The sequence below is a fragment of the Lontra canadensis genome, unplaced genomic scaffold (genome assembly GCF_010015895.1).
Source record: "Lontra canadensis isolate GAN:19392208 unplaced genomic scaffold, GSC_riverotter_1.0 scaffold1, whole genome shotgun sequence".
In the NCBI taxonomy this organism is placed as follows: domain Eukaryota; kingdom Metazoa; phylum Chordata; class Mammalia; order Carnivora; family Mustelidae; genus Lontra; species Lontra canadensis.
Window position 1 is genome coordinate 87,666,680 of NW_022630995.1, and position 23,940 is coordinate 87,690,619.

Here is a 23,940-nt window from a genome sequence, read left to right on the forward strand (position 1 = left end):
TCTCTGACTTCTCTGCTTATCAGCCAGAGAAAATTTGAGGGTTTTAAATAGCTGTGTGACCAGTGAGGCTCCCCAGGAGTATTCTCCCTTTTGTGAGATAGCATGATCATAGCAGTGATATCTCACTGCCTTCACAGGTTCCACCTCCACACAAACTGGAAGGTGTTCTCGACGGTCATGAGGAGTGATTCTTAGAATTCTGCTTACCAGTTGGCAACTAGGGACCAAGGTTGTAAGGATATTGAGTTAGTATAACGTGATGGGCTCTGGAATCAAACTGTCCCTGTTTGAACCTGAACGTCAATATTTAACGAGCTGTGAAAACTTAGATAAGTTATTCTGATCATGTCTCAGTTTTGTTATCTTTTAAGTGTGGTTAATATGTCGCACCTACCTCATGGGCTCGTTTTGAGAAATGTATATTATGTGTAAAGGTGCTTATCAACCAAGTGTGTGACACATAATAAACACTCAATAACTGTTAGCTGTTACTACTATTATTATTTGTTCTTTAAAGCAGGATCCTTTTATGTTTCAGTTTTCAGAGAATGAATTTGACTAAATACAAAGCATATGTTCAGTAGAAGTAACATGATACTCATCCAATGGGAGACTTTCATCATTATGGAATCTGACTCACGTGAGCATCTCAGATGGAAGCGTGAGTGCCATTCCCTGCTCCAGACAAGGGGATGTGTGCTTTTAGAAAGCCTGAGACAGGGTGTGTGGGTGCGTGCTTGTGTTTGGATCAGTCTCAGCCTATGGATAGTAGTGCTGGGTATCCTGGAGGAATTCCTGGGGGTACTCACCTGGGTCCATGCTACTTTTTGGCTAACCTGTAGAGACATTTCCCCAGGTGGGGACAATGTTGTGGCTGGACTGGTCCTTACAGTTCTTATTATGATCCCAAGATGAACCTCAGCAACAACCATCAGGGAACTTTGAAAAAATGTTTATTACTTGTGGGTCCTGGGGGTACATGGCATGCCTAGAACCACACAGCGAGGTCTTGGGAGAGAGAGATTGGGTATGAAAGTACAGGGAAACTGGGGTTCTGCCTTTTTTGGAGTTAAGGAGGGGGTATCCAGGGTTTTGTGGGTTCACTCTTTATGAATTTAAAATATAAGAGTGGGTGAGGAATAAAGCATGGGAAGGGAAAAACAAGTGGTCAGAAGGTCAGTTATCTATGTCTACCAGAGCTCTCTAAAAAGAGAACTTTATTATTGGGGCAGCCAGGCTCTTAAGCCAGGCTCTTAAGCTGTGTGGCAGTCAATGTCGTCATTCAAGATGGAGGTCTTTGAAGTAGATGTTGGGGCAGTCAAAAATTTTTTTTTTTTAGACTTACTGAATGTGCTTTATTTTATCTTTAATGACAAACATCTATCATTCTTATAAAAACAGTATATCTCTTTAAATAAGTAAATAATTTATAATTAATAAAGATATATTTGAAGTAAGTGAATAATTACTATTTTGTCTTAGATACAGAGTAAAAGTTAGGTTTTACTGAAGAGCTCATGAACCCTCATCCTCCCAGTTATGAAGCCTTCAACATAGTGTGATATTCACTCTTTCATATTATAGAACTACTACTAATGCTGCAGGAAATACCTATAGAGTTAATACCCCTCCCTAATCTCCTGGCTGAGGTCCAGGAAGTATACTGGAGAGCACAGTCTTTTTTTTTTCTTTTAAATTTTGCTTTATTTATTTATTTATTTATTTATTTTTTCCAGTGTTCCAAAATTCATTGTTTCTGCACCATACCCAGCGCTCCATGCAATACATGTCGGGGCAGTCAAATCTTAATGTCAGGTATTTACGTTACAGTCAGAAAAACTAATTATCGGGTGCTCACACTGAGTCCTCAGTGCAGTGGGAAGAGGGTAGAGTGTCTTGAGCTGAGAAGAGACAAGTCAGCATGTGAAGGCCTTGTATGTCATGCTAAGGAGTTTGGATATTTCATGGGCAATGGGCAGCTTTTAAACAGGCACTGGTATGAGGAGATGTGTGAATTACAAAGAGAGCTCTGAAGGCAGGGTGAAGAAACTGAAGATAGATTTTGAATCAATGTGGAAGAATACTCAATTATGAAAATACTATAAGAAAAGTTGAGGAACCTTTCCTGGAGGTGAGAAGGTTCAGACTAGGGAAGTTTGGACCAGGTGGTGGTCCTGGTGGATGCTGTTGGCCAGGAGATGTGAACATCTGAACCAGAAACAGGTCCAGATTTGAGTAAGATTTGAGTTCAAGGGTAGATGAGAATCCAGGAGATTGGTCTATGAGTAGGGTCTAAATTGATGTGCAGGTAAGTATAATCCACCATTCTGTTTATACACCCCAGAGAAGTGGGATCAGTGGCATGTAGAGGACCAAGGAATTCCAGCTGGCAGGGCAGCATTGACCTTCATCTTCTGGCCTGGGGCAAATCCAACAGTGCAGGGCTGCAACCCTGTCAAAAAAAAAAAAAAAAAAAAAAAAGGTTGGGATTGGGATTGAGGAAAAGGAATCCAGTGACTAGAAGGACTACACAGGCTATAAAGCAAGCAAGCAGGGTAAGAGCCTAGTCATTTAGGGACTAGATTGATAATGAGAGAGCCATGAGAAAAATAAAAAATGTAATTTTAGGATTTTACGATAGAGAGTCAAAGCAGGGTTGAATATCAGGGTTGAATCTGCAACAGCAGACTGAAAATTTCAGTGTCTGTCCATGTTCTTAAACAGTCCGTGAACTGGCCTCAGGCGTGAAGGGATTAGAGAGTGAGCACTGAGGGGCTCGGAGTAGAGTACGTAAGTAGAGTCAGAGGGCCCACCCAGGTGGCCCAGTTATAGGCTTGCATCTCTGGAAGGGACCACGCTTCCTGAAAGATCCCCTGGAGTGGCCAAGAGTCCTTTTCTGAAGGGCTTCCCTCCAGGGTGACTTCTTAGTTCCATTGACTCTCTGGTTCCCTGGATATATAAGACCAGCTGCAAGAAAATCCTATCAACGGAAAAGCCCCAGTTTTGTTTTTTTTGTTTTTGTTTTTGTTTTTAAAGTCAGAAAGCATCCTCTACTGCAATATTTGTGTCCAACGTTTGGATGGCATTCCTTGCCAGGCCTTTTGTTGCCAGAGCAGTTATGGGTGCCAGACGCAGCTTGGTCTGTAACAGGGAGATATCCCAATTCCAATGATCCTGCCTCCTGGCAACATGAGACTTTTGGCAGAATTCTTGAAAGTGAGCTACAGTAAGACAGAAGCATGTACAACATAGATGTGTGGCCCCTTTTGAGCCAATTCTTCTGTTTATGTTTGGATGGTAGGAAGTAAGAGCCTTGGCTAGAAATTTTGAGTGAGGAACCTAAATGTTTCAGGAACAAGTAGAGATCAGCTTCTTGGAGAAGACGTCTTCTTCTGAACACTCCTTAACTCAGGTGGCATGCTGCAAATCACCCTTACTGGTACTGTTCTGTCATGTAAGGACCTTCTGTGAATTATATGTGAGGGTCATAGTTTGCCACCTTTCCACTGTGTCATTATATGATTTAAAGATGGAGAGTTGCGAACTGTTGGCCAACCAACCTGATGGGCTAGATGTGTGGAAGGAAGATGTAAGAATTACCTACTTTCTTCTTTGTTGCATGTAACATATACATTATTTAAATTCTGTATTTGTATTCCTTCCTGTAATTACCTGAAATATGCCTGTCTATGGTTTTGTCTGCTTTGGGAATCAAAGCTTCTAGAGGGTTAGTCTGTCAGATTTTCTCCTTCTATACTCTATTTTTTGGATATTAGGTACCAACATTCAGGGCGTCCAAATCAACACTTACCACTCATCTTTCATTCTCTCCTTAACTCTGGTTTTTAATTCCAAAGGGACATTTCTTTTCAGGTCTCCTTTTTGTATGTGAAAGTTACCAAGTTGGTTTACAGTTTCCTTCATGTAGACATTGGCTTTTCAGTTCTTGTTAGTATCCATGAGACTGATCACTCAGGCTTACAGTTTTGGAGTATTTGCAACTTTCCTTGGGTTCTACCTCACATCAATTTCATAAGTAGATTATACCCAGGTATTTATTTTGCAGTTACTCATTGCTTTTATTTTATTTATTTATTTACTATGATTATTTTTTAAATTTTTATTTATTTGACAGGGAGAGAGACAGCAAGAGAGGGAACACAAGCAGAGGGAGAGGCAGAAGCAGGCTCCCCATTGAGCAGGGAGCCTGATGCGGGACTCAATCCCAGGACTCCTGAGCCTATTGATTCACATGAGAATCAGTCATTAGAGTGGGGGAGGAGTCAAGATGGCAGAGAAGTAGCCGGCTGAGAGGACATCAGGTAGCAGGAGGTCAGCTAGATCGCTTATCTAACCATTGCGAACACCTACAAATCCAACAGGAGATTGAATAGAAGAAGAGCAACAATTCTAGAAACAGAAAATTGACCACTTTCTGAAAGATAGGACTGGCGGAGAAGTGAATCCAAAGCGAAGGGAAGATAGACTGCGGCGGGGAGAGACTGGCTCCCGGCAAGCGGTGGAGCAACAGAGCACAAAATCAGGACTTTTAAAAGTCTGCTCCACTGAGGGACATCGCTCCAGAGGCTAAACCGGGGTGAAGCCCACGTGGGGTCAGCGTGACCTCAGGTCCCTCAGGGTCACAGGAGGATCGGGGGTGTCTGAGTGTTGCCGAGTTCACAGGTATTAGAGTGGGGAAGCTGGCTGCAGAGCCAGAGCCGAGGAGTGAGCTCTTAGCTCGGGGTTACCTTGAACCGGTCACAGGCTGGGTGAGCTTGGAGCGCAGCCAGAGGCCAGGGAGACGGGAGTGATTGAGCGCCTTTCACCGAGGGTGCACCGAGGAGTGGGGCCCCGAACTCTCGGCCACTCCTGGCCAGAGGTTGGGAGCCATTTTCATTGCTGTCCTCCAGACTCTATGGAAAGCGTTCAGGGAACAAAAGCTTCCAAAAGCGAACCCGAGCAGATTACTTAGACTGGCCGCTGGTAAGGGTGGTGCAGTTCTGCCTCTGGTAAAGACACTTGAGAGTCACTACAACAGACCCCTCCCCCAGAAGTTCACAAGAAATCCAGCAAAGACCATGTTCACTTACCAAGGAGAACAGCGGAAGTCCAGAGGAGGAGAAAGCAAAGCATGGAATTCATGGCTTTCTCCCCATGATTCTTTAGTCTGGCAGTTAATTTAATTTATTTTATTATTTTTTTTTCTTCTGCTAAATTTTTTAAAAAACTTTTACCCTTTCCTCTTTTAACGTTTTTAAACTAGTTTATCTTAACAATACCTTTCCTTAAAAAAAAAAAATCTTTTTGAACCTTCTTATTATAATCATATTTTATCCTTCATTGTATTTAACTTTATTTTTTGTATACACATAGGGTTTTTTCATCTAAAAAATTCGGGGTACAACTTCTTCTAATAGATCAAAATATACCCTAAATCGAGCTCCGGGCTTGTCCTAGTCCCCAGCCTGAGCAAATTCTCTCCACTTTCTTTTCCTTTATTCTCCCAACCAACTTTCTTTATCAACTTCTTTTTCAGAAATTAAAAAAAAAAAAAAATTTTCATCTTTATAGGCATATTCCATCCCTTCATTGTGTTTACCCTTATATATGTTTTTCATTCTTTAAAATTTTGGGAAGTAGTTTCTTCTAAGAGACCAAAATACTCCCCAAATTAGGTGGGTGACCCTATGCTAGTCACCAGTCAACAGTCACCATATATATATATATATATATATATATTATATATATATATTCCTTTTTATATTTTTTCTTTATTTGTTTTCATTTTTTAATTTTTTTTTCTGAACTTCTCTTTATCACCTTTCTCCCCCCACGATTTGGGGTCTCTTCTGATTTGGTTAAAGTGCATTTTCCTGGGGTATTTGCCACCCTTTTAGTATTTTATTTGCTCCTTCATATATTCTTATCTGGACAAAATGACAAGGCGGAAAAACTCACCACAAAAAAAAAGAACAAGAGTCAGTACCAAAGGCTGGGGACCTAATCAATATGGACATTGGTAATATGTCAGATCTAGAGTTCAGAATGACGATTCTCAAGGTTCTAGCCGGGCTTGAAAAAGGCATGGAAGGTATTAGAGAAACCCTCTCTGGAGAGATAAAAGCCCTCTCTGTAGAAATAAAAGAACTAAAATCTAACCAAGTTGAAATAAAGAAAGCTATTAATGAGGTGCAATAAATAATGGAGGCTCTTACTGTTAGAAAAAGGGGGAAGAAGAAAGAATTAGTGATATAGAAGGCCAAATGACAGAAAATAAAGAAGATGAGCAAAAGAGAGACAAACAAATACTGGACCACGAGGGGAGAATTCGAGAGATAAGTGACACCATAAGATGAAACAACTTTAGAATAATTGGGATTCCAGAAGAAGAAAAAAGAGAGAGGGGAGCAGAAGGTATATGGGAGAGAATTATTGTAGAGAATTTCCCTAATATGGCAAAGGGAACAAGCATCAAAATCCAGGAGGTGCAGAGAACCCCCCTCAAAATGAACAAGAATAGGTCCACACCCTGTGTTCTAATAGTAAAATTTACAACTGTCAGTGACAAAGAAAATCCTGAAAGCAGTCCGGGACAAGAAGTCTGTAACATACAATGGTAAAAATTTTAGATTGGCAGTGGGCTTATCCACAGAGACCTGGCAGGTCAGAATGAACGGGCATGATATATTCAGAGTACTAAATGAGAAAAACATACCACCAAGAATACTATATCCAGCTAGGCTATCGTTGAAAATAGAAGGAGAGAGAAAAAGCTTCCAGGACAAACAAAAACTGAAAGAATTTCAAACACCAAACCAGCTCTGTAGGAAATATTGAAAGGGGTCCTCTAAGCAAAGAGAGACCCTAAAAGTAGTAGATCAGAAAGGAACAGAGACAATATACAGTAACAGTCATCTTACAGGCAATACAATGGCACTAAACTCATCTCTCTCAATAGTTACCCTGAATGTTAATGGGGCAAATGCCCCAATCAAAAGACTCAGGGTATCAGAATGGATAACAAAACAAAACCTATCCATATGCTGCCTACAAGAAACTCATTTTAGAACCGAAAACACCTCCAGATTTAAAGTGAGGAGGTGGAAAACAATTTACCTTGCTAATGGACATCAGAAGAAAGCTGGGGTGGCAATCCTTATATCAGATCAATTAGATTTTAAGCCAAAGACTATAATAAGAGATGAGGAAGGACACTATATCATACTCAAAGGGTCTGTCTAACAAGAAGCTCTAACAATTTTAAATATCTATGCCCCTAACATGGGAGCAGCCAATTATATAAACTAATTAATAACAAAATCAAAGAAACACATCGACAATAATACAATAATAGTAGGGGACTTTAACACTTTCTCTCATTGAAATGGACAGATCATCCAAGCAAAAGATCAACAAGGAAATAAAGGCCTTAAATGACACACTGGACCAGATGGACATCACAGATATATTCAGAACATTCCATGCCAAAGCAACAAAATACACATTGTTCTCTAGTGCACATGGAACCTTCTCCAGAATAGATCACATCCTGGGTCATAAATCAGGTCTCAACCAGTATCAAATGATTGGGATCATTCTGCATATTTTCAGACCACAATGCTCTGAAGCTAGAACTCAATCACAAGAGGAAATTTGGAAAGAACCAATTACATGGAGACTAAACAGCATCCTTCTAAAGAATGAATGGGTCAACCAGGAAATTAAAGAATTGAAAAAATTCATGGAAACAAATGATAATGAAAACACAATGATTCAAAATCTGTGGGACACAGCAAAGGCATCCCTGAGAGGAAAATATATAGCAATACAAGCCTTTCTCAAGAAACAAGAAAGGTCTCAAGTACACAACCTAACCCTACACCTAAAGGAGCTGGAGAAAGAACAACAAAGAAAGCCTAAACCCAGCAGGAGAAGAGAAATAAGAAAGATCAGAGCAGAAATCAATGAAATAGAAACCAAAAGAACAATAGAACAAATCAATGAAACTAGGAGCTGGTTCTTTGAAAGAATTAAAAAGATTGATAAACCCCTGGCCAGATGTATCAAAAAGAAAAGAGAAAGGACCTAAATAAATAAAATCATGAATGAAACAGGAGAGATCACAACCAACACCAAAGAAATACAAACAATTATAAGAACATTCTATGAGCAACTCTATGCCAACAAATTTGACAATCTGGAAGAAATGGATGCATTCCTAGAGACCTACAAACTGCCAAAACTGAACCAGGAAGAAGTAGAAAACCTGAACAGACCCATATCCAGTAAGGAGATTGAAATAGTCGTCAAAAATCTCCAAAGAAAAGCCCAGGGCCAGACGGCTTCCCAGGGGAATTCTGCCAAACATTTAAAGAAGAATTGCTTCCTATTCTCCTGAAACTGTTCCAAAAAATAGAAATGGAAGGAAAATTTCCAAACTCATTTTATGAGGCCAGCATCACCTTGATCCAAAAACCAGACAAGGATTCCATCAAAAAAGGGAATTACAGACCAATATCCTTGATGAACACAGATGCGAAAATTCTCATCTAAATACTAGCCAATAGGATCCAACAGTATATTAAAAGGATTATTCACCATGACCAAGTGGGATTTATTCCAGGGCTGCAAGGTTGGTTCATCATCTGCAAATCAATCAATGTGACACAACACATTAATAAAAGAAAGAACAAGAACCATATGATACTCTCCATAGATGCTGAAAAAGCATTTGACAAAGTACAGCATCCCTTCCTGATCAAAAGTCTTCAAAGTGCAAGGGTAGAGGGCACATACCTCAATATTATCAAAGCCATCTATGAAAAACCCACCGCAAATATTCTTAATGGAGAAAAACTGAAAGCTTTTCTGCCAAGGTCAGGAACCCGGCAGGGATGTCCATTATCACCACTGCTATTCAACATAATAATAGAAGTCCTAGCCTCAGCAATCAGACAACAAAAAGAAATTAAAGGCATCCCAATCGGCAAAGAAGCAGTCAAACTATCACTCTTTGCAGATGATATGGTACTATATGTGGAATACCAGAAAGACTCCACCCCAAAACTGCTAGAACTTGTACAGGAATTCAGTAAACTGTCAGGATATAAAATCAATGCACAGAAATCAGTTGCAGTTCTTTACACCAACAATAAGACAATCAAAAGAGAAATTAAGGAGTCAATCCCATTTACAATTGCACCCAAAACCATAAGATACCTAGGAATAAACCTAACCAAGGAGGCAAAGAATTTATACTCAGAAACCTATAAAGTACTCATGAAAGAAATTGAGGAAGACACAAAGAAATGGAAAAATGTTCCATGCTCATGGAGTAGAAGAACAAATGTGAAAATGTCTATGCTACCTAAAGCAATCTACACATTTAATGCAATCCCTATTAAAATCCCATTCATTTTTTTCAAAGAAATGGAACAAATAATCCTAAAATTTATATGGAACCAGAAAAGACCAGATAGCCAAAGGAATATTGAAAAAGAGATCCAAAGTTGGTGGCATCACAATTCTGGACTTCAAGCTCTATTACAAAGCTGTCATCATCAAGACAGTATGGTACTGGCACAAAAACAGACACATAGATCAATGGAACAGAATAGACAGCCTAGAAATAGACCCTCAACTCTGTGGTCAACTAATCTTCGACAAAGCAGGAAAGAATGTCCAATAGAAATAAGACAGCCTCTTCAATAAATGGTGTTGGGAAAAGTGGACAGCCACATGCAGAAAAATGAAATTGGACCGTTTTTTTTACACCACACATGAAAAAAGACTCAAAATGGATGAAGGACCTCAATGGGAGAAAAGAATCCATCAAAATCCTTGAGGAGAACACAGGTGGCAACCTCTTCGACCTCAGCTGCAGCAACTTCTTCCTAGGAACATCGCCATAGGCAAGGGAAACAAGGGCAAAAATGAACTATTGGGATTTCATCAAGATCAAAAGCTTTTGCACAGCAAAGGAAACAGTTAACAATACCAAAAGACAACTGACAGAATGGGAGAAGATATTTGCAAACGACATATCAGATTAAGGGCTAGTATCCAAAATCTATAAAGAGTTTAGCAAGCTCAACACCCAAAGAACAAACAATCCAATGAAGAAATGGGCAGAGGACATGAACAGACATTTCTGTAAAGAAGACATCCAGATGGCCAACAGACACATGAAAAAATGCTCCACATCACTTGGCATCAGGGAAATACAAATCAAAACCACAATGAGATACCACCTCACACCAGTCAGAATGGCTGAAATTAACAAGTCAGGAAAGGACAGATGTTGGTGAGGACATGGAGAAAGGGGAACCCTCCTACACTGTTGGTGGGAATGTAAGCTGGTGCAACCACTCTGGAAAACAGCATGGAGGTTCCTCAAAAAGTTGAAAATAGAGCTACCCTATGACCCAGGAATTGCACTACTGGGTATTTACCCTAAAGATACAAATGTAGTGATCCGAAGGGGCACGTGCACCCAAATGTTTATAGCAGCACTGTCCACAATAGTGAAACTATGGAAAGAACCTAGATGCCTATCAATAGATGAATGGATAAAGAAGATGTGGCATATATATACAATGGAATACTATGCAGACATCAAAAGAAATGAAATCTTGCCTTTTGCGATGATGTGGATGGAACTAGAGGGTATCATGCTTAGTGAAATACGTCAATTGGAGAAAGACAACTATCATATGATCTCCCTGATATGAGGAAGTGGAGATGCAATGTGGGGTTTTGGGGGGTAGGAAAAGAATAAATGAAACAAGTTGGGATCGGGAGGGAGACAAACCATAAGTGACTCTTAATCTCACAGAACAAACTGAGGGTTGCTGGGGGGAGCGGGGCTTGGGAAGGGGGGTGGGGTTATGGACATTGGGGAGGGTATGTGCTATGGTGAGCACTGTGAAGTGTGTAAACCTGGCGATTCACAGACCTGTACCCCTGGGGATAAAAATTCATTACATGTTTATTTAAAAAAACAAAACAAAACAAAACCCTAACGTAGGGTGTTTAGAGGGCTTCCAGATTGCTGAACACTCTGAGGTGCTGGGAAGAAGGTGTATCCAGAGAGACACAGATGCTTTGTACCTCTTCTGCATACCTTTCCCTATGCATCTCTTCCAGCTGGCTGTTCCTGAGTTGTATCCTTTTGTAATAACCTGGTTTCTAGTAAGTAAAAAAAAAAAAAAAAAAAAAAGAATCAAATATTGGTTTAATTTTTTCTATAGTGAATCTTATGTTATGAAGGCTTAGGTTCTCAAACTAGTTCTTAGGGCAAGAACCTCTTATAATTAAAATTGTGAAAAGGAACGGTCCTTACTATTCAAATTTGTTTTCTTTCTTTGATTTTAGATTTTATTTTTCTTCATTTCCTATTTCCTTTGGTTGAACGGATATAGTTTAATTTGTGTAAGTTAAATATGTGTGCGATGAACGTGTTGATTTTGAAATGATCTTCTGCATCTTCTATTGACAAATTTGTATCCGTTCCTTCAGCACCTGGCCTGAACTCATCTTGTTGTGCAGTGGTGCATGAGGGTGGAAGGGTGCAGGGCGTTGGGGGTCTCCAGGACCCACTCCCACATTTGGAGATTCACTAGAAGCATTCCTGGGATTCAGCATACAGTTTTACTCTTGGCTAAAATTTATTGCAATGATCTAGGAAGGTTATATAGCCAGATCATAAGGAGAAAAGGCCCAGGAGTCTAGAGAAACCCACCTGTGGATTTTTTTATTCTTGCTACCTCCCATGAGGGATCACAAGGAGCACACTCTTCTCTCAGTAGAGAGAAGCCACACGTGATATTTCTGTACAAGGAAGTCCATTAGAAATTTAGTACCCACAATTTATATTGGGGACTTGGGTTTCTCTGCCTCACATGTTACAAAATCCCAGATTTGGGGCGCCTGGGTGGCTTAGTTATTAACATCTGCCTTCAGTTCAGGTCATGATCCTGGGGACCTGGTATCGATCCTGACATGGGGCTTTCTGCTCAGTGGGAAGCCCACTTCTCCCTTTCCCACCACTCTCCATGCTTGTGTCAACGCCCCCCGCCAAATAAATAAGTAAAAGCTTAAAAAAAAAAAAGCTAAAAACAATCCCAGATTTATAGAAGAGCAGGTGTTGAGTGTAAACTAAATTGTTTACTCAGTGTAAGCACAGTGAGCCACCCTTGTCCACTAGTGTAGACTAGGGACACTCTGAGAACCCGAGTTCCCACATGCCAGCCAAGGGCCAGTCTTAAAGGGTGACTTTCTAAGCCTGATGGTCTCGGGCCTGCTAAGTTTATTCTTTTTGTACATCTAGTTGATTGGAAGCTTTCTATAATGTACTCTTCTCTGCTCTGACATTGACTTTTCATTTTGGTCCATTCTTGGGACCTGGCACTGTATTTTGCTTTACACCCATGGGTACTAAATGATTTTGAAATGAATGAAGTTCATATATATATGCCACCTTATAATAATTAGTACACATTGCTTTGTGAGTTAAAGAAATATTTGTTTTCTCTTTCCTCATTAATACTGAAGATGTTGAGGAAAGAAACTGTCTTCTAGAGTTTAATTTCTGCCTTTCATAGTACATTTTAAAATAACTGACAAAAAATGTACAGTAAATGTTGTTTACTGATAAATGTCACTTTAGAATCTGTTCATCCCCGAATTATGAAAAGGGAAAGGATAAACTTTAGTAATGGGAAACATCATCATCGTAAATTCATTTTTACATAAAAACAACTCATTTGGCCTGTATTAAGTTATGTACATTTTAAAGATGTGAATGAAGATAATATAATTAATTTAAATGGATTGGGTAAATTTAATTTTAATTGCCTGTAGAAAAAACCATGTACTTTAGAAAAAAGTCTGAAAACATGTTGACTATAGCAGTGGAACTTGGGTTAGAAGATCAGGATCAAAGGAAAAGTAGATTTTTTTCTTTCATTTTTTGTTTTTCTCCCTGTGGACTGCACTCTGCTCTTTGTTATTCAGTGTTTCCATAACCTTTGCCTGGAAGTTCAGATACAGACCATCTTATGCTACCATCAAACTGTGATCTCTGAATCTTGGAAATTATCATTGTTCTTTACACAACCTTTCTAGTGATTTCATGTCTAATGATTAGAATTTTGCTACTCAAATTTGCTTATTATTATTTGGCACATTTTGTTTACCCTTTTAATAGGCCACAGAGAATGTTCTCCTGAAGCTGACTTCAAGGCTTTAAGTCTGTGTAAGTTTTAGATCTATATTAAACAATTGAGCAATACTGTAGTCTCATAAAACAAATTAGATTTGAAATTTTGTGAATTATTTCTGATGGATCTGATGGATGTTACCAAACTGTCAGGAGACATATTGACTTTATTAATATGGTTTTCTAATTTGTCAGTGAAATAACACTTTAGTTATAGAGAAGTCATTTGCCTTATGATATTGAAAAAATCAAAAAGTAAACAAATAAGCCACTAAGTTGTCAAAATAGATGCCACAGTATTCACACACTAACCCTTACATATCATTTACAGAAAACCCCTAAAGCAATGGGTGTAATCAGCTAATATCAGCTGAATTTATTCTTTTTTGTTAAGATTTTATTTATTTATTTATTTATTTATTTATTTACAGAGTGCATGGTTGGGGGAGCTGTGGGAGGGGAGGCCAGATGGAGTGGCAGAGGGAGAGGGAGAGAGAGAGAACCCGAGGCAGGCTCCATGCCCAAGATGGAGTCCAGCATGGGGCTGGGTCTTAGAGCCCTGACATTCTGCCCTGAGCCAAAATTAAGAGTCAGACACTCAACTGTGAGCCCCCCAGGTGCCTGTACCTTATTCTTTATGCATAAAGACTTTTCTATCCAGAAATGTCATTGAAATCGGAATACCTGAACATGTTTGTAAAACTATAGAAAGGGACCATGGCTAAAATGTGAAGGCTGTCTCATAAATTTACTGTGGAAAAGATATGCACTTTTGACTGTATCTTCCAGTTTATATCAGTTATTCCTTCTTTAAAAAAAAAAAAAAAGCTCAATTTTCAAAGTAACTTTGAAAGGCGAGGTGTGACTCAAAAAAGGAGTGCTTTTAAAAGTTTTACATTAAGGGGCACCTGGGTGGCTCAGTTAAGCGTCTGCCTTCGGCTCAGGTCATGGTCCCTGCTTGGCGGGGAGCCTGCTTCTCCCACTCCTACTTCCCCTGCTTGTGTTCCCTCTCTCTCTCTCTCTCTGTCAAATAAATAAATAAAATCTTTATAAAAAAAAAGTTTTACATTAAGTCTCTCATTACTCTCCTAAGTATCTCTCCTAAGTATCTCCTAAGATATTTTTGAACTTTAAAAGGAAATAAAGGCAATGGCAGTTTTTAAAAAAGACTTCATGTTTACAAAAAATTAGCTGAGCTTTTAGTGAATAAAATACTTATCAAGACTATCCCCAAATAAAAAGTTTCCAACCCGGAATGGTCAGTGGCCTAAGTATAGATAGGATTTACTTACCTACATAAACTTGACCAAGGTGCTCAGTTAGACTTGTCTTTGTGTCTGACTGTATCTTGAGAATGTGCTTGATACAGTTTAGTTGATTATAAAGGCAACTTTAGTTAAATGTAAGGTATGGAGCCAAAAAAGCCTTTGTGATTTTTAAGTTGCATCGGTAGATGTGACGCCCCATGATGGGTCATCTGGCTGTTTGTATGCCATATTACGTCCTGTGTTAAGAGAGCTTTGGCAGATTCCTGTGCATCCACAGAGGACAGCCAGGATAGCGAAAGAGCTTCAGTGAGATCAGACAAGGGAAGCATTACCTGTCTTGCAGAAGAGAAAACAAAGAGAAGGAGGGACTCTGGTCTTCAGAAATGTGAAGGTCTGTAAGTGTAAGAGGAATTAAAACCACTGAAGAGGACCGGGCTGGAGTTGATGGCAGTTGGTCACAGAGCAACACGTGCCACTTAGGCTGATTCAGCTGAGGTGGTATCTGGATTTGTTCCCGCCTTCTAAAGCCACCTGCTCGTACTTCAGGGGTTGAGGTAGGGACTATTCGAATATGTGTTTGGATCTGAACCGTGGTATTTAGGATGACTTTCATGTTTGTTCCTTGGAAGAAGTTAGGACTGCAGAAAAACGGTATGGATGTTTCTGGCTGTGCCATTGGAAAGCGGCGTTTATGTTGAAGGTGTCTGTGAGCCACCGTGAGCCTCCATTTCCTAGTACTTTGGGATTGCAGGTATCTGCTGGTGTGCAGTGCTGTCCTGCATTTTGCTTCATTCGGTGCTCGCACGGTTTCTGTGAGGTCCTGGAGGAGGGACTGTCAACCCCATTTTGGAGCCCAGGACGCTGTGGCTCAGCTCTGTGAGAGGGAACAACTCACCCGCAGTGATATAGTCAGAGCTTGTGTAACACCAGCGTTTTCCCCACTCCAGAGTACTTTTCTGATGTTCCTTTCAGCTTGACGTATTTAGAGCACTAATTATTTCTAATGAACAACAGACTTAATTTTTCACATGAATCCTTTTAAGTTATTTAACTTCCTGTGCATTGTTTTGAATGCTGTTCAGTTAAAGAAACTGGGATCTGTAAAAATCTGTTTTTCTCTCTGTCTGCTTTTCCATCTGAAGATGGGGGAATCCATGTTTGGGGTGATTAGATGGTATGGGGGGTAGATATAAGCAGATACGCCTCAGTGATACGTGTGTGTTTGTGTGTGTCCGTGTGTGTCTAAATATGTGTGAGTGTGTGTATAAGCCCAAAGCAAGCAAGAATTTTAAACAGAATCCTTTGAAAAATCAACAGAAAAAAAAAAAAACCCCAAAAACCCATTCCCTTTGTTTAGGAACCCTAAATCACTAGTTTCCTAGGACAGTCCTTGCTGATTTCTGAAAGTGGGTCTCTCTGTAGCTTTAATTTGACAAAGTGGGGCACCTGGGTGGCTCAGTCAGTTAAGTTCTGCCTTCGGCTCAGGTCATGATCCCAGGGTCCTGGGATGGAGCCCCGCATGCGGCAACCTGCTGAGCAGTGAGTTTGCTTCTCCCTTTCCCTCTGTGATCTCTGTGATTGCTCTTGCTCTCACTCTCTCTCAAATAAATACATAAAAATCTTAAAAAAAAAAGACAATGTTATGCTGTCAGAATTGATTAGGTGAGCAAACTTGTTTTTTGTGCTTCTGAAGATATCCTGGAATCTGTTTAATTAGACACTGAAGGCAGGCATCTGACCTAACTTCAGTTAAAAACAATCACAGAAGAAAATGCCTGTATTTTAAATATAAAGATATGATGACATTGTATACTCTAAAGAAATCCATACCTTAAATCTTAGTACTTAAAACTAGCTTCTTTGAAAAGCCTTGTTGAAAGATAGGAAGGGAAATATATTTATTTAAGAAGTAAACCTATAACATGCTGGGACTTCTCATTAAGGACATTATTACTATATATTTCGGAACTGACTGTACTTCACTGCCATTACATTTTACCATATTTAAAATAAAATTCACTTGGTTACATTTGGCCATGTCTGGGGACAAATATGACTGATTAGCTTTGCCCTGATGTCCTATTATATAGTCAGTAAAAAATTCCCCAGGCATTCAGAATAATAGAGAATGTAGAGTAAATAATACTGTGGATTTTTTCTTGTGAAAATTAACTATCTACGTAGTAAATGAGCTCTTCTGTCTATAGTTGACCCAATTTAACACAAAAAATATTTAAATTCGGGAGAAAAAGTTTGTACTGGTTACCTATTGCCATTTTTTTCCCTTTAATTTACAAGTTAGGGGGCGCTTGGGTGGCTCAGTTGGTTAAGCATCTGCCTTGGGCTCACATCATGATCCCAGGGTCCTGGGATGGAGACCCTCCTCGGGCTCCCTGCTCAGTGGGGAGCCTGCTTCTCCGTCTCCTTCTGCCCTCTGCCTCTCCTCCTGATGTGTGCTCTCACTCACACTCTCTGCCAAATAAATAAATAAAATCTTAAAAAAAAAAAAAAAGCTAGGATTTTTTCTTACTGAGTTGATTTTTGTTTGTTTTTGTTGTGATTTCGTCTGTTCTTTACTGGGTGGGAAGACAAAATCAAGTGTGACTTATATTTAGTACTACTAATCTCTGGTATGAAAAAAAGGGAGAGAGCCATAGTAGCATGTTCTCTTGGACACTTCAAAAGTGATGTCAGTAGCATTTAACAGAGACTAGAACCTGCCAAATTCCTACATAGTTATAATTTACACTTACTATTAAGTGGCAAATTCATCGACAGATAAACAACTATGTGGAAGTATGAATGTTTTCGTTTTTATATGAGGATTTCTTTTCCCTTCCCTTCCCTACCTTAGCTAATTGTTTTGTGTAGCTGGCTTATGAAGTCTGTGCAGATCAAACAGCGTTTGGGATTGAGATGGTTTTTACTTCAAGAGAACGTTTACTTCATTATAGGCCCCCAGGCATGCAGAAGACGATCCTTTTAGGACAGTAACCAATACACTTCATTTTCATGAAAATTCAAATGAAAGATGATGGTATTTGGAAGACCAGTTTCGACAGGAAAGAAAATACACTTTTGGCTCCAGAGCTTAGTTAGATGTTAGAACATGATACTAAGGAATATCTTCTTCATTTGTTAGACTTTAAAAATGTTCAATTTATTACCTCAGCGTTCAGTATTAAATTAGAAATAGATAAATGGAGACTTTAATAGTCGCCATTTGTCTGGAGAGTTTTTACTTGATTTCTCTGGAGAGGAAGGATGGCTTAGATGATCTTTGAATGTCTCTTTTAGATATTTCATGAGGAGAATGCTGTGGTTAGGGTGGGACGGTACAAGTCACGTGTGCAGATAATCTAAGAGTTTCAGTGAAGTGTTGAAGACTGGGATAGGGGAATGAGGCATTTGAAAGTTGGAGAAGACAGGTGGCCTGCAAAGATTGTGGAGGAACTTGTAAGTCATTTGGGTAGGGTGTTCAGAATAAAATAAACAGGCAGTGCGTCTGTTAGTGAACAAAAAAATTATTTCAACTATGAATATGTAAGCAACTATAACACATGATAGTGTTGTTATAAGAATATAAGTAAAAGTGAATCAATATATAAATTTGGGTGTATTTAGGGACGCCTGGTGGCTCAGTTGGTTAAATGTCTGCCTTCGGCTCAGGTCATGATCCCAGGGTCCTGGGATGGAGCCCCGCATTGGGCTCCTTGCTCAGTTGGGAGCCTGCTTCACCCTCTGCCTGCCACTCTCCCTGCTTGTGCTCTTTCTCTCTCTCTGAGACAAAAATAAAATCTTAAAAAAAAAACTTTGGATGTATTTAAAATGACAGGTTTCATCGGGATTTTATTATGAAATTAAACTGTACTTGTCTCTTAAGGTGTAATATGGTGTGAGAAGGTTATAAATAACCAGAGAGTGCTTACTTACATCTAATGGACTGGAAATGAGTCACTAATACTGAATAATTGGACATAGTTGGAGCCAAAGGGCCTGGGAGAAAGCTGAAGTACACAAAGAACAAACAATGCCCCTGGTAAAATGTGCTTACTATAATTCACAGAGAAATCTTTGTTATATTTCACATGTTTGAAGAAAGAATTCCAAATGTCAAGCACATCTGATATATTCTGTACTTAATACCAGGCGACAAATGTATGACTTAGAAGGGCCATTGACTGTTTTGTGTAAGTAGTGCTATCCTCTCAAACTGAGATATGTCACTGACAGAGCCATTGGTGTTTCCTGACATAAAATTAGCTGGATTGTGTGGATTTCAACAGTAGTGGCGTTAAGGGTGAGAGAGAGTCTGTTGTGTGAATGGAAGTCTCAGTCCTTGGATTCCCCAGTAGATTTATGTGGGGATCTGTACTCCAGTAAAGACGGCCAGAAGGAAAGCAGCAAGCACAAAGCAGTTCAAAGCAGTTCGTTAAAGCAAAAGGACACTCTCAAGGTGGGAGAGGGGACATATGCTGGGAGATGAAATCCCGCCCTGGGTTGTTTTGGGATTAGATATTATTGGGTCTGTCTGGGTGGGGAGGAGCTCTGGTTTATAGTGGGCTGGTCTCTAATGATTAAAGGCTGCTTCCAGTCATTTGGGAAACTCCTCCCACAGGTTGGGAGGGAGAGTTTGACCCTGTGAGGTTTGTGCCAGAACCTTCTTGGCAGCCTCCTCCTGGGGGGGGAGGGTAGGTTGTACCCATAGTGCAAGTGAGTTAGGATGAGTCTAGGGGTTACCCTGGGGCAGAGGTGGAAGAAGAGAGGGCATGCTCTGCACTTTGGCTCTTGATCTGTCCGCCCCAAGGTCTTGGAAGCCACAAGGTCAGGATGTTTGTATTCCCAGGCTTTTAATGTGTAGTTTATTTACCACCCCAGCTCCTGTCTCTATAATTCCTCTTTAGGGATTTGGGACTCTGCCTTGGGGTAGTGCTTCTACTGCTAGAGTCTAGCTTCTGCCTAACAGTTGGTTCTGAGATTTTTTCTTTCAAGTATTTAATGGCTTTGCCATTCCTTCTGCTTAATTTAGCTGTTTGTCAGTATAAACAATTTTGTTATTGTCGCTGTGGAGGAACCAGGAAAGGAAACTTTATACCCAAATATTTAAAATAATTTATTTACTCTGCTTAAAGAAAGTTGAGCTGATGTCCTCTTTGAGGAGAGGTACAGAAGGTCCTTTCGATCTATCAGTGGGCAGTGAGCCTGTGGGCAGTGAGGGTTCCACCTCAAGGGGTAAGCAGGAACAGTACAATTTTCACTTGCCTCCCAAAGGAGACCTCAGTGTGAGTTGTTTTCATGAGAAATTACAAATTTCCATAGCTTCACCTAAACATGCGAGAGATAAATAGTAGGTGTGTATAGTCCTAAGTTCTTCTTTTAGCAATTATAATAACAAAAATTAAATTCCTCCTTCTTAGTGAGGTCTGGCATCTCATTAGCAAGATCTTTAAATGATTATTGAGGATCGTTTGGCATAGAAAAAAACAGGAATTGTTTGAGAAACATGGCAGTGAATGTATAAGGTAGTAGGAACAGGCAAACTCTTTTTTCTGGACAATATATGCTAAAATCCTGATACACAAGTTTTTGTAATGTGCAGCAGATTTTTCAGTGTCTAAGTTTTTGGGGGATAATGTGGTCTCTGTAGATGGCTTCCTAGTCTGTACATCAGTGTGTGACTGGGCCTGTGCAATCTTTCTGATCTCAATGCCCCTCGTGTTCTCCGTGGCTCATTCTGTTCCACTCACAGAGCCTTTCTATTTGCCTTTTCTGTGCTATTCCGTCTGTCTGGGAGCACTCTCTCCAGCTCTGCCCTGGCTGTTGGCGGAGCCTGCCTTCATTAGAACTCTTCTCCGTCTCCTCTGAGCTCGCCGGCGCTCCTCACTCTGCTTCCTCTCTCTCTGCTTCACAACTCTTCTCTTTACCTAAGTTATATTCTATGCTTGTTTGTTCTTAAGTGCTGCGATGTTAAGCTTCAACTGTCTTGTTTACTGAAAGATTCCCAGTGCCTGAAGCTGGCCTGTGGTAGGAATCAGTAAATTATGTCCAGTGACTGCATGATTGGCCAAATGTGTCATGAAAATATATACCTTAGTAGGCTGGTTGTGCTTTATTTTATCAAATAAGATTTTGGAAATGTAGAATTTGTTTATCCCCACCCCAAGTCTGCAGAGATGAATTCTTGTTCTTATATTTGCGTTACTTGGTGTTAGAGATCTGAAATGCTGATCACTCATTCCTTCTTTCCCCCTCCCCTGGATTCCAGTTGAATATAAACACAGAGTGAGTTGGATGGAGATTGACATATGCATTACTGAACTGAGCAGTGCCTGACAACCTACAGTACAGAAGCTTTGGAGAAGCTCCATTTGAAGCAACTTGAATTCAAGAATGTCCATTGGACTATCCACTCCTTTCAGTTTACTCCCTCTCTCCCACTGAATCTTGAATGGGTCTGACCAGGAGGGTTTATGGCATGAAACAAAAGACAGTGGGCCCACTGTCTTCAGCAAGCCATGAGCAGGCCATGAAGAAACAAAATGGAACCTGTTTTATTCATCAGCTAGTTAAAAATGTGAAAATGTGGCTCAGTGGAGTCTGCTTCCACTGGTTTCATTAGCAAGTTCTCATCATATGGAAATGATTCGGTAAACAGGTGGAGAGAGAAATTGAAAGGATTGCTCCAGCTCCATCCCCTCAACCGGGAACCAGCCTCTTCTGTGGAAAAAAGGGGACAGGTTGCAATTATCGTTATCCCCTGAGTGATTGCAGTTGCAACACGTATATTAAAATATACCTACAAACAAATAATTTTAACCAGAAAAGAGCTATCAACACAGGATGTTTCTGAGAGTTGCTTGCAATTGTGAGTCATCTAGACATCTGCCAAATAAAATAGGAGACTCTATTTGTACACATGTTTAAGGGGAAGACTGGATGTTAATCCAGCATCTATTCAACACCTGTCAATAACAAAGGCATATGCTTATGAAAAAATATCATATCCTCCCCTTGATATGTTTAGTATGACCAATACTGACTTCAGGTACAAACTCAGGAGCTTTTTATGTTTCAGGTTCGTGGGAGTAAGGGAGAAGTTCTATACATTTTGGATGCCACCAACCCACGACACTCCAACTGGCTTCGCTTTGTTCATGAGGCACCATCTCAGGAACAGAAGAACTTGGCTGCCATTCAAGTGAGCTTATTTGCTTCTTATTTGTACTCTGCACTGTGAGGGGAATGAACTAATTTATAACTGCATTCCCTGTTTTAAATTTATTCCCAATGACCTGCTTCAAATAACAGTAACTAACTCATAAAGCAGAGAAATCCCATCCATTCAGCTTATGCAGGAAAGGGGCAAGTCTAGTTGTAAATTGACACCAGATCACTCTCTTTATGAGAATTCTTGAGGGAATGAATTATATGGTCTGATATTGTCCTTAGCAGATCTCATTTTCAAGTTCTTTTAATTCATTCAGTGAACATTTATTGATAGTTTCTTTATTTGATGGTTTATTTGGCTCATAGTGCAATATTCTGTGTTATTTTTGGGAAAGGCTTTGTGGAGAAAGTTTACGTGGGTATATCCTCATGAATGGATTTTGAGCTTTTTGAAGATAGTGTATTAGTCAGGGTTTTGCAAAGAAATAGAACCAGTAGGATATCTATATCTATCTATCTATATCTATATCTTTCTATCTATCTATCTATCTATCTATCTATAGAGAGATTTATTCTAAGGAATTGGCTTATGTGGTTACAGAGGAGGCTGGCCAAATCCAAACTCTGCAGAGCTAATGTCCCACTTTGAATCTAGAATCCACGGGCTGCTGTAGAACAAGGAAGAACCAGTGTTCCACTTCACATGCTGTTGGGTTGGAAGAGCAGGTATTCCAGTGTGAAGGTCATCAAGCAGGAGAATTCTCTAATTTGCAGGGGGTGTGGGAGGTAGGGGGGTGGTTTCAACTGATTGGCTGAGGCTCACCCCCACTGTACAGGGCAATTTGCTTTACTCAAGTCCATCTACTTAAATGTTAATTTCATGCCAAAACACCATCACAGAAACACTCAGAATGATGCTTGAACAACTATCTCGGGATCCTGTTGCCCAGTCGAGTTAACATGTAAAATTAACCATCCTAAGTAGGAACCATATTTTATTGAATTCTGTATCCCTGTATTCTAGTATAGTGCTTCATATAACATTGGGTTCTGATAGAAACTATATTTGAACTTAGGTGATTCCTCAGTAGAAATTAAACCAGGAAGAGAAAAAATTAAGGCAGTACATTTTTAGAGGGGTCCTCTAATTAAAACTCTTTGATCAGATGATTAGCAGAAAAAGAAACATTGCATTTTGGGGGGAAATTGGCTGATCACATGTGAAAACAGCTTTTGGATCCTAAACTGCAAAAGAAGAAGCAAAACTATGGTTGGTAGAAGTAAGAGAGAAGGAAAAGAATAATGTATTTCCTCAAGTATTTACCATGTGTACTATTCTAGAAGCTTCGTAAACATCGTGCCATTTACATAAACTCTAGGTTTAATATTTGCTGAAGGTTATGCTGATTTCACTCAGTGTAAAACCAACAGTCACAAGAGGGAAAATATGCAGAATTAGGTTTTAAAGTAACCAGAAAAGATGGTCATCTAGAATATTCCATTTTCTGATGTTACTAGCTAACCACATTTTCTCAATATAAATAAGTATTGGATGACCAATGTGATTACTGTCTTTTTTGGTCTGGATAAATGAGAGATGCCTCTTACCAACAGGCTCGGATCGGCTGGAAAACAGGATCTTTCGGCAGTTAGAGATATTCAAGCCATTTTTTAGATGACCCATGACATACATTGATCCAACCACAGATTTTAATTGATTTTTTAAAATGTGTGAACATTAACTTTTTTTTCAATTATTTTATATATATTTTTTGTGGTCTCCTGATGCAGTCCTCTCACAGTATCTCCAGTTAACTCATAATTTTAGTTTATAGACTCAGTTTTAGTATTTCCTTGTGAATGTTATCGCTATCAGAAAGCCTACAGACCCATGAAATTTACTTTAGGCAAACCCATTGTTTTGTGTTCTTTCTTTATTACTGTTTTAGAGACTGTTATTCTATTTAAACTAGATTCTTTTTCTCCTTATGCTTAAATAATAATTTTAACCTTTGCTCAGATGCCTTTTGTTTGAGACATGTCTTCCTACTGGCTGTTACTTCTGTAGCATCGGTAACTCTCTCCAGTTGCCCAGAGTTCTAAGGTGTTGCCCGCTCAGCTTTGCATTTTGTGTCAGGCTCTCTCAGATAAGGCTTGTTGGAGAGTTACCTTTCAGTGTACATTTTGCTTGTCATGATCCCTTTAGATAGTGGAATACTAGGTCAGTAGGTATTTATCTCCATCTTCTCTTAACCACATTCATGACTCCATGCCCTGTTTATTTAT

The 23,940-nt window shown here is 39.6% G+C and overlaps 1 protein-coding gene across 2 annotated transcripts in view; it reads left to right on the top strand.

Annotated features, from left to right (window-relative positions):
• The window catches only part of PRDM5 (PR/SET domain 5), a 216,089-nt gene that overhangs the window by 57,789 nt on the left and 134,360 nt on the right, over positions 1-23,940 (top strand). For both annotated transcript variants that reach the window (XM_032858594.1, XM_032858584.1), the window contains one exon: positions 21,563-21,685. In XM_032858594.1, the coding sequence (XP_032714485.1) occupies positions 21,563-21,685 (123 nt within the window). The remainder of the gene's footprint in view (positions 1-21,562; positions 21,686-23,940) is intronic.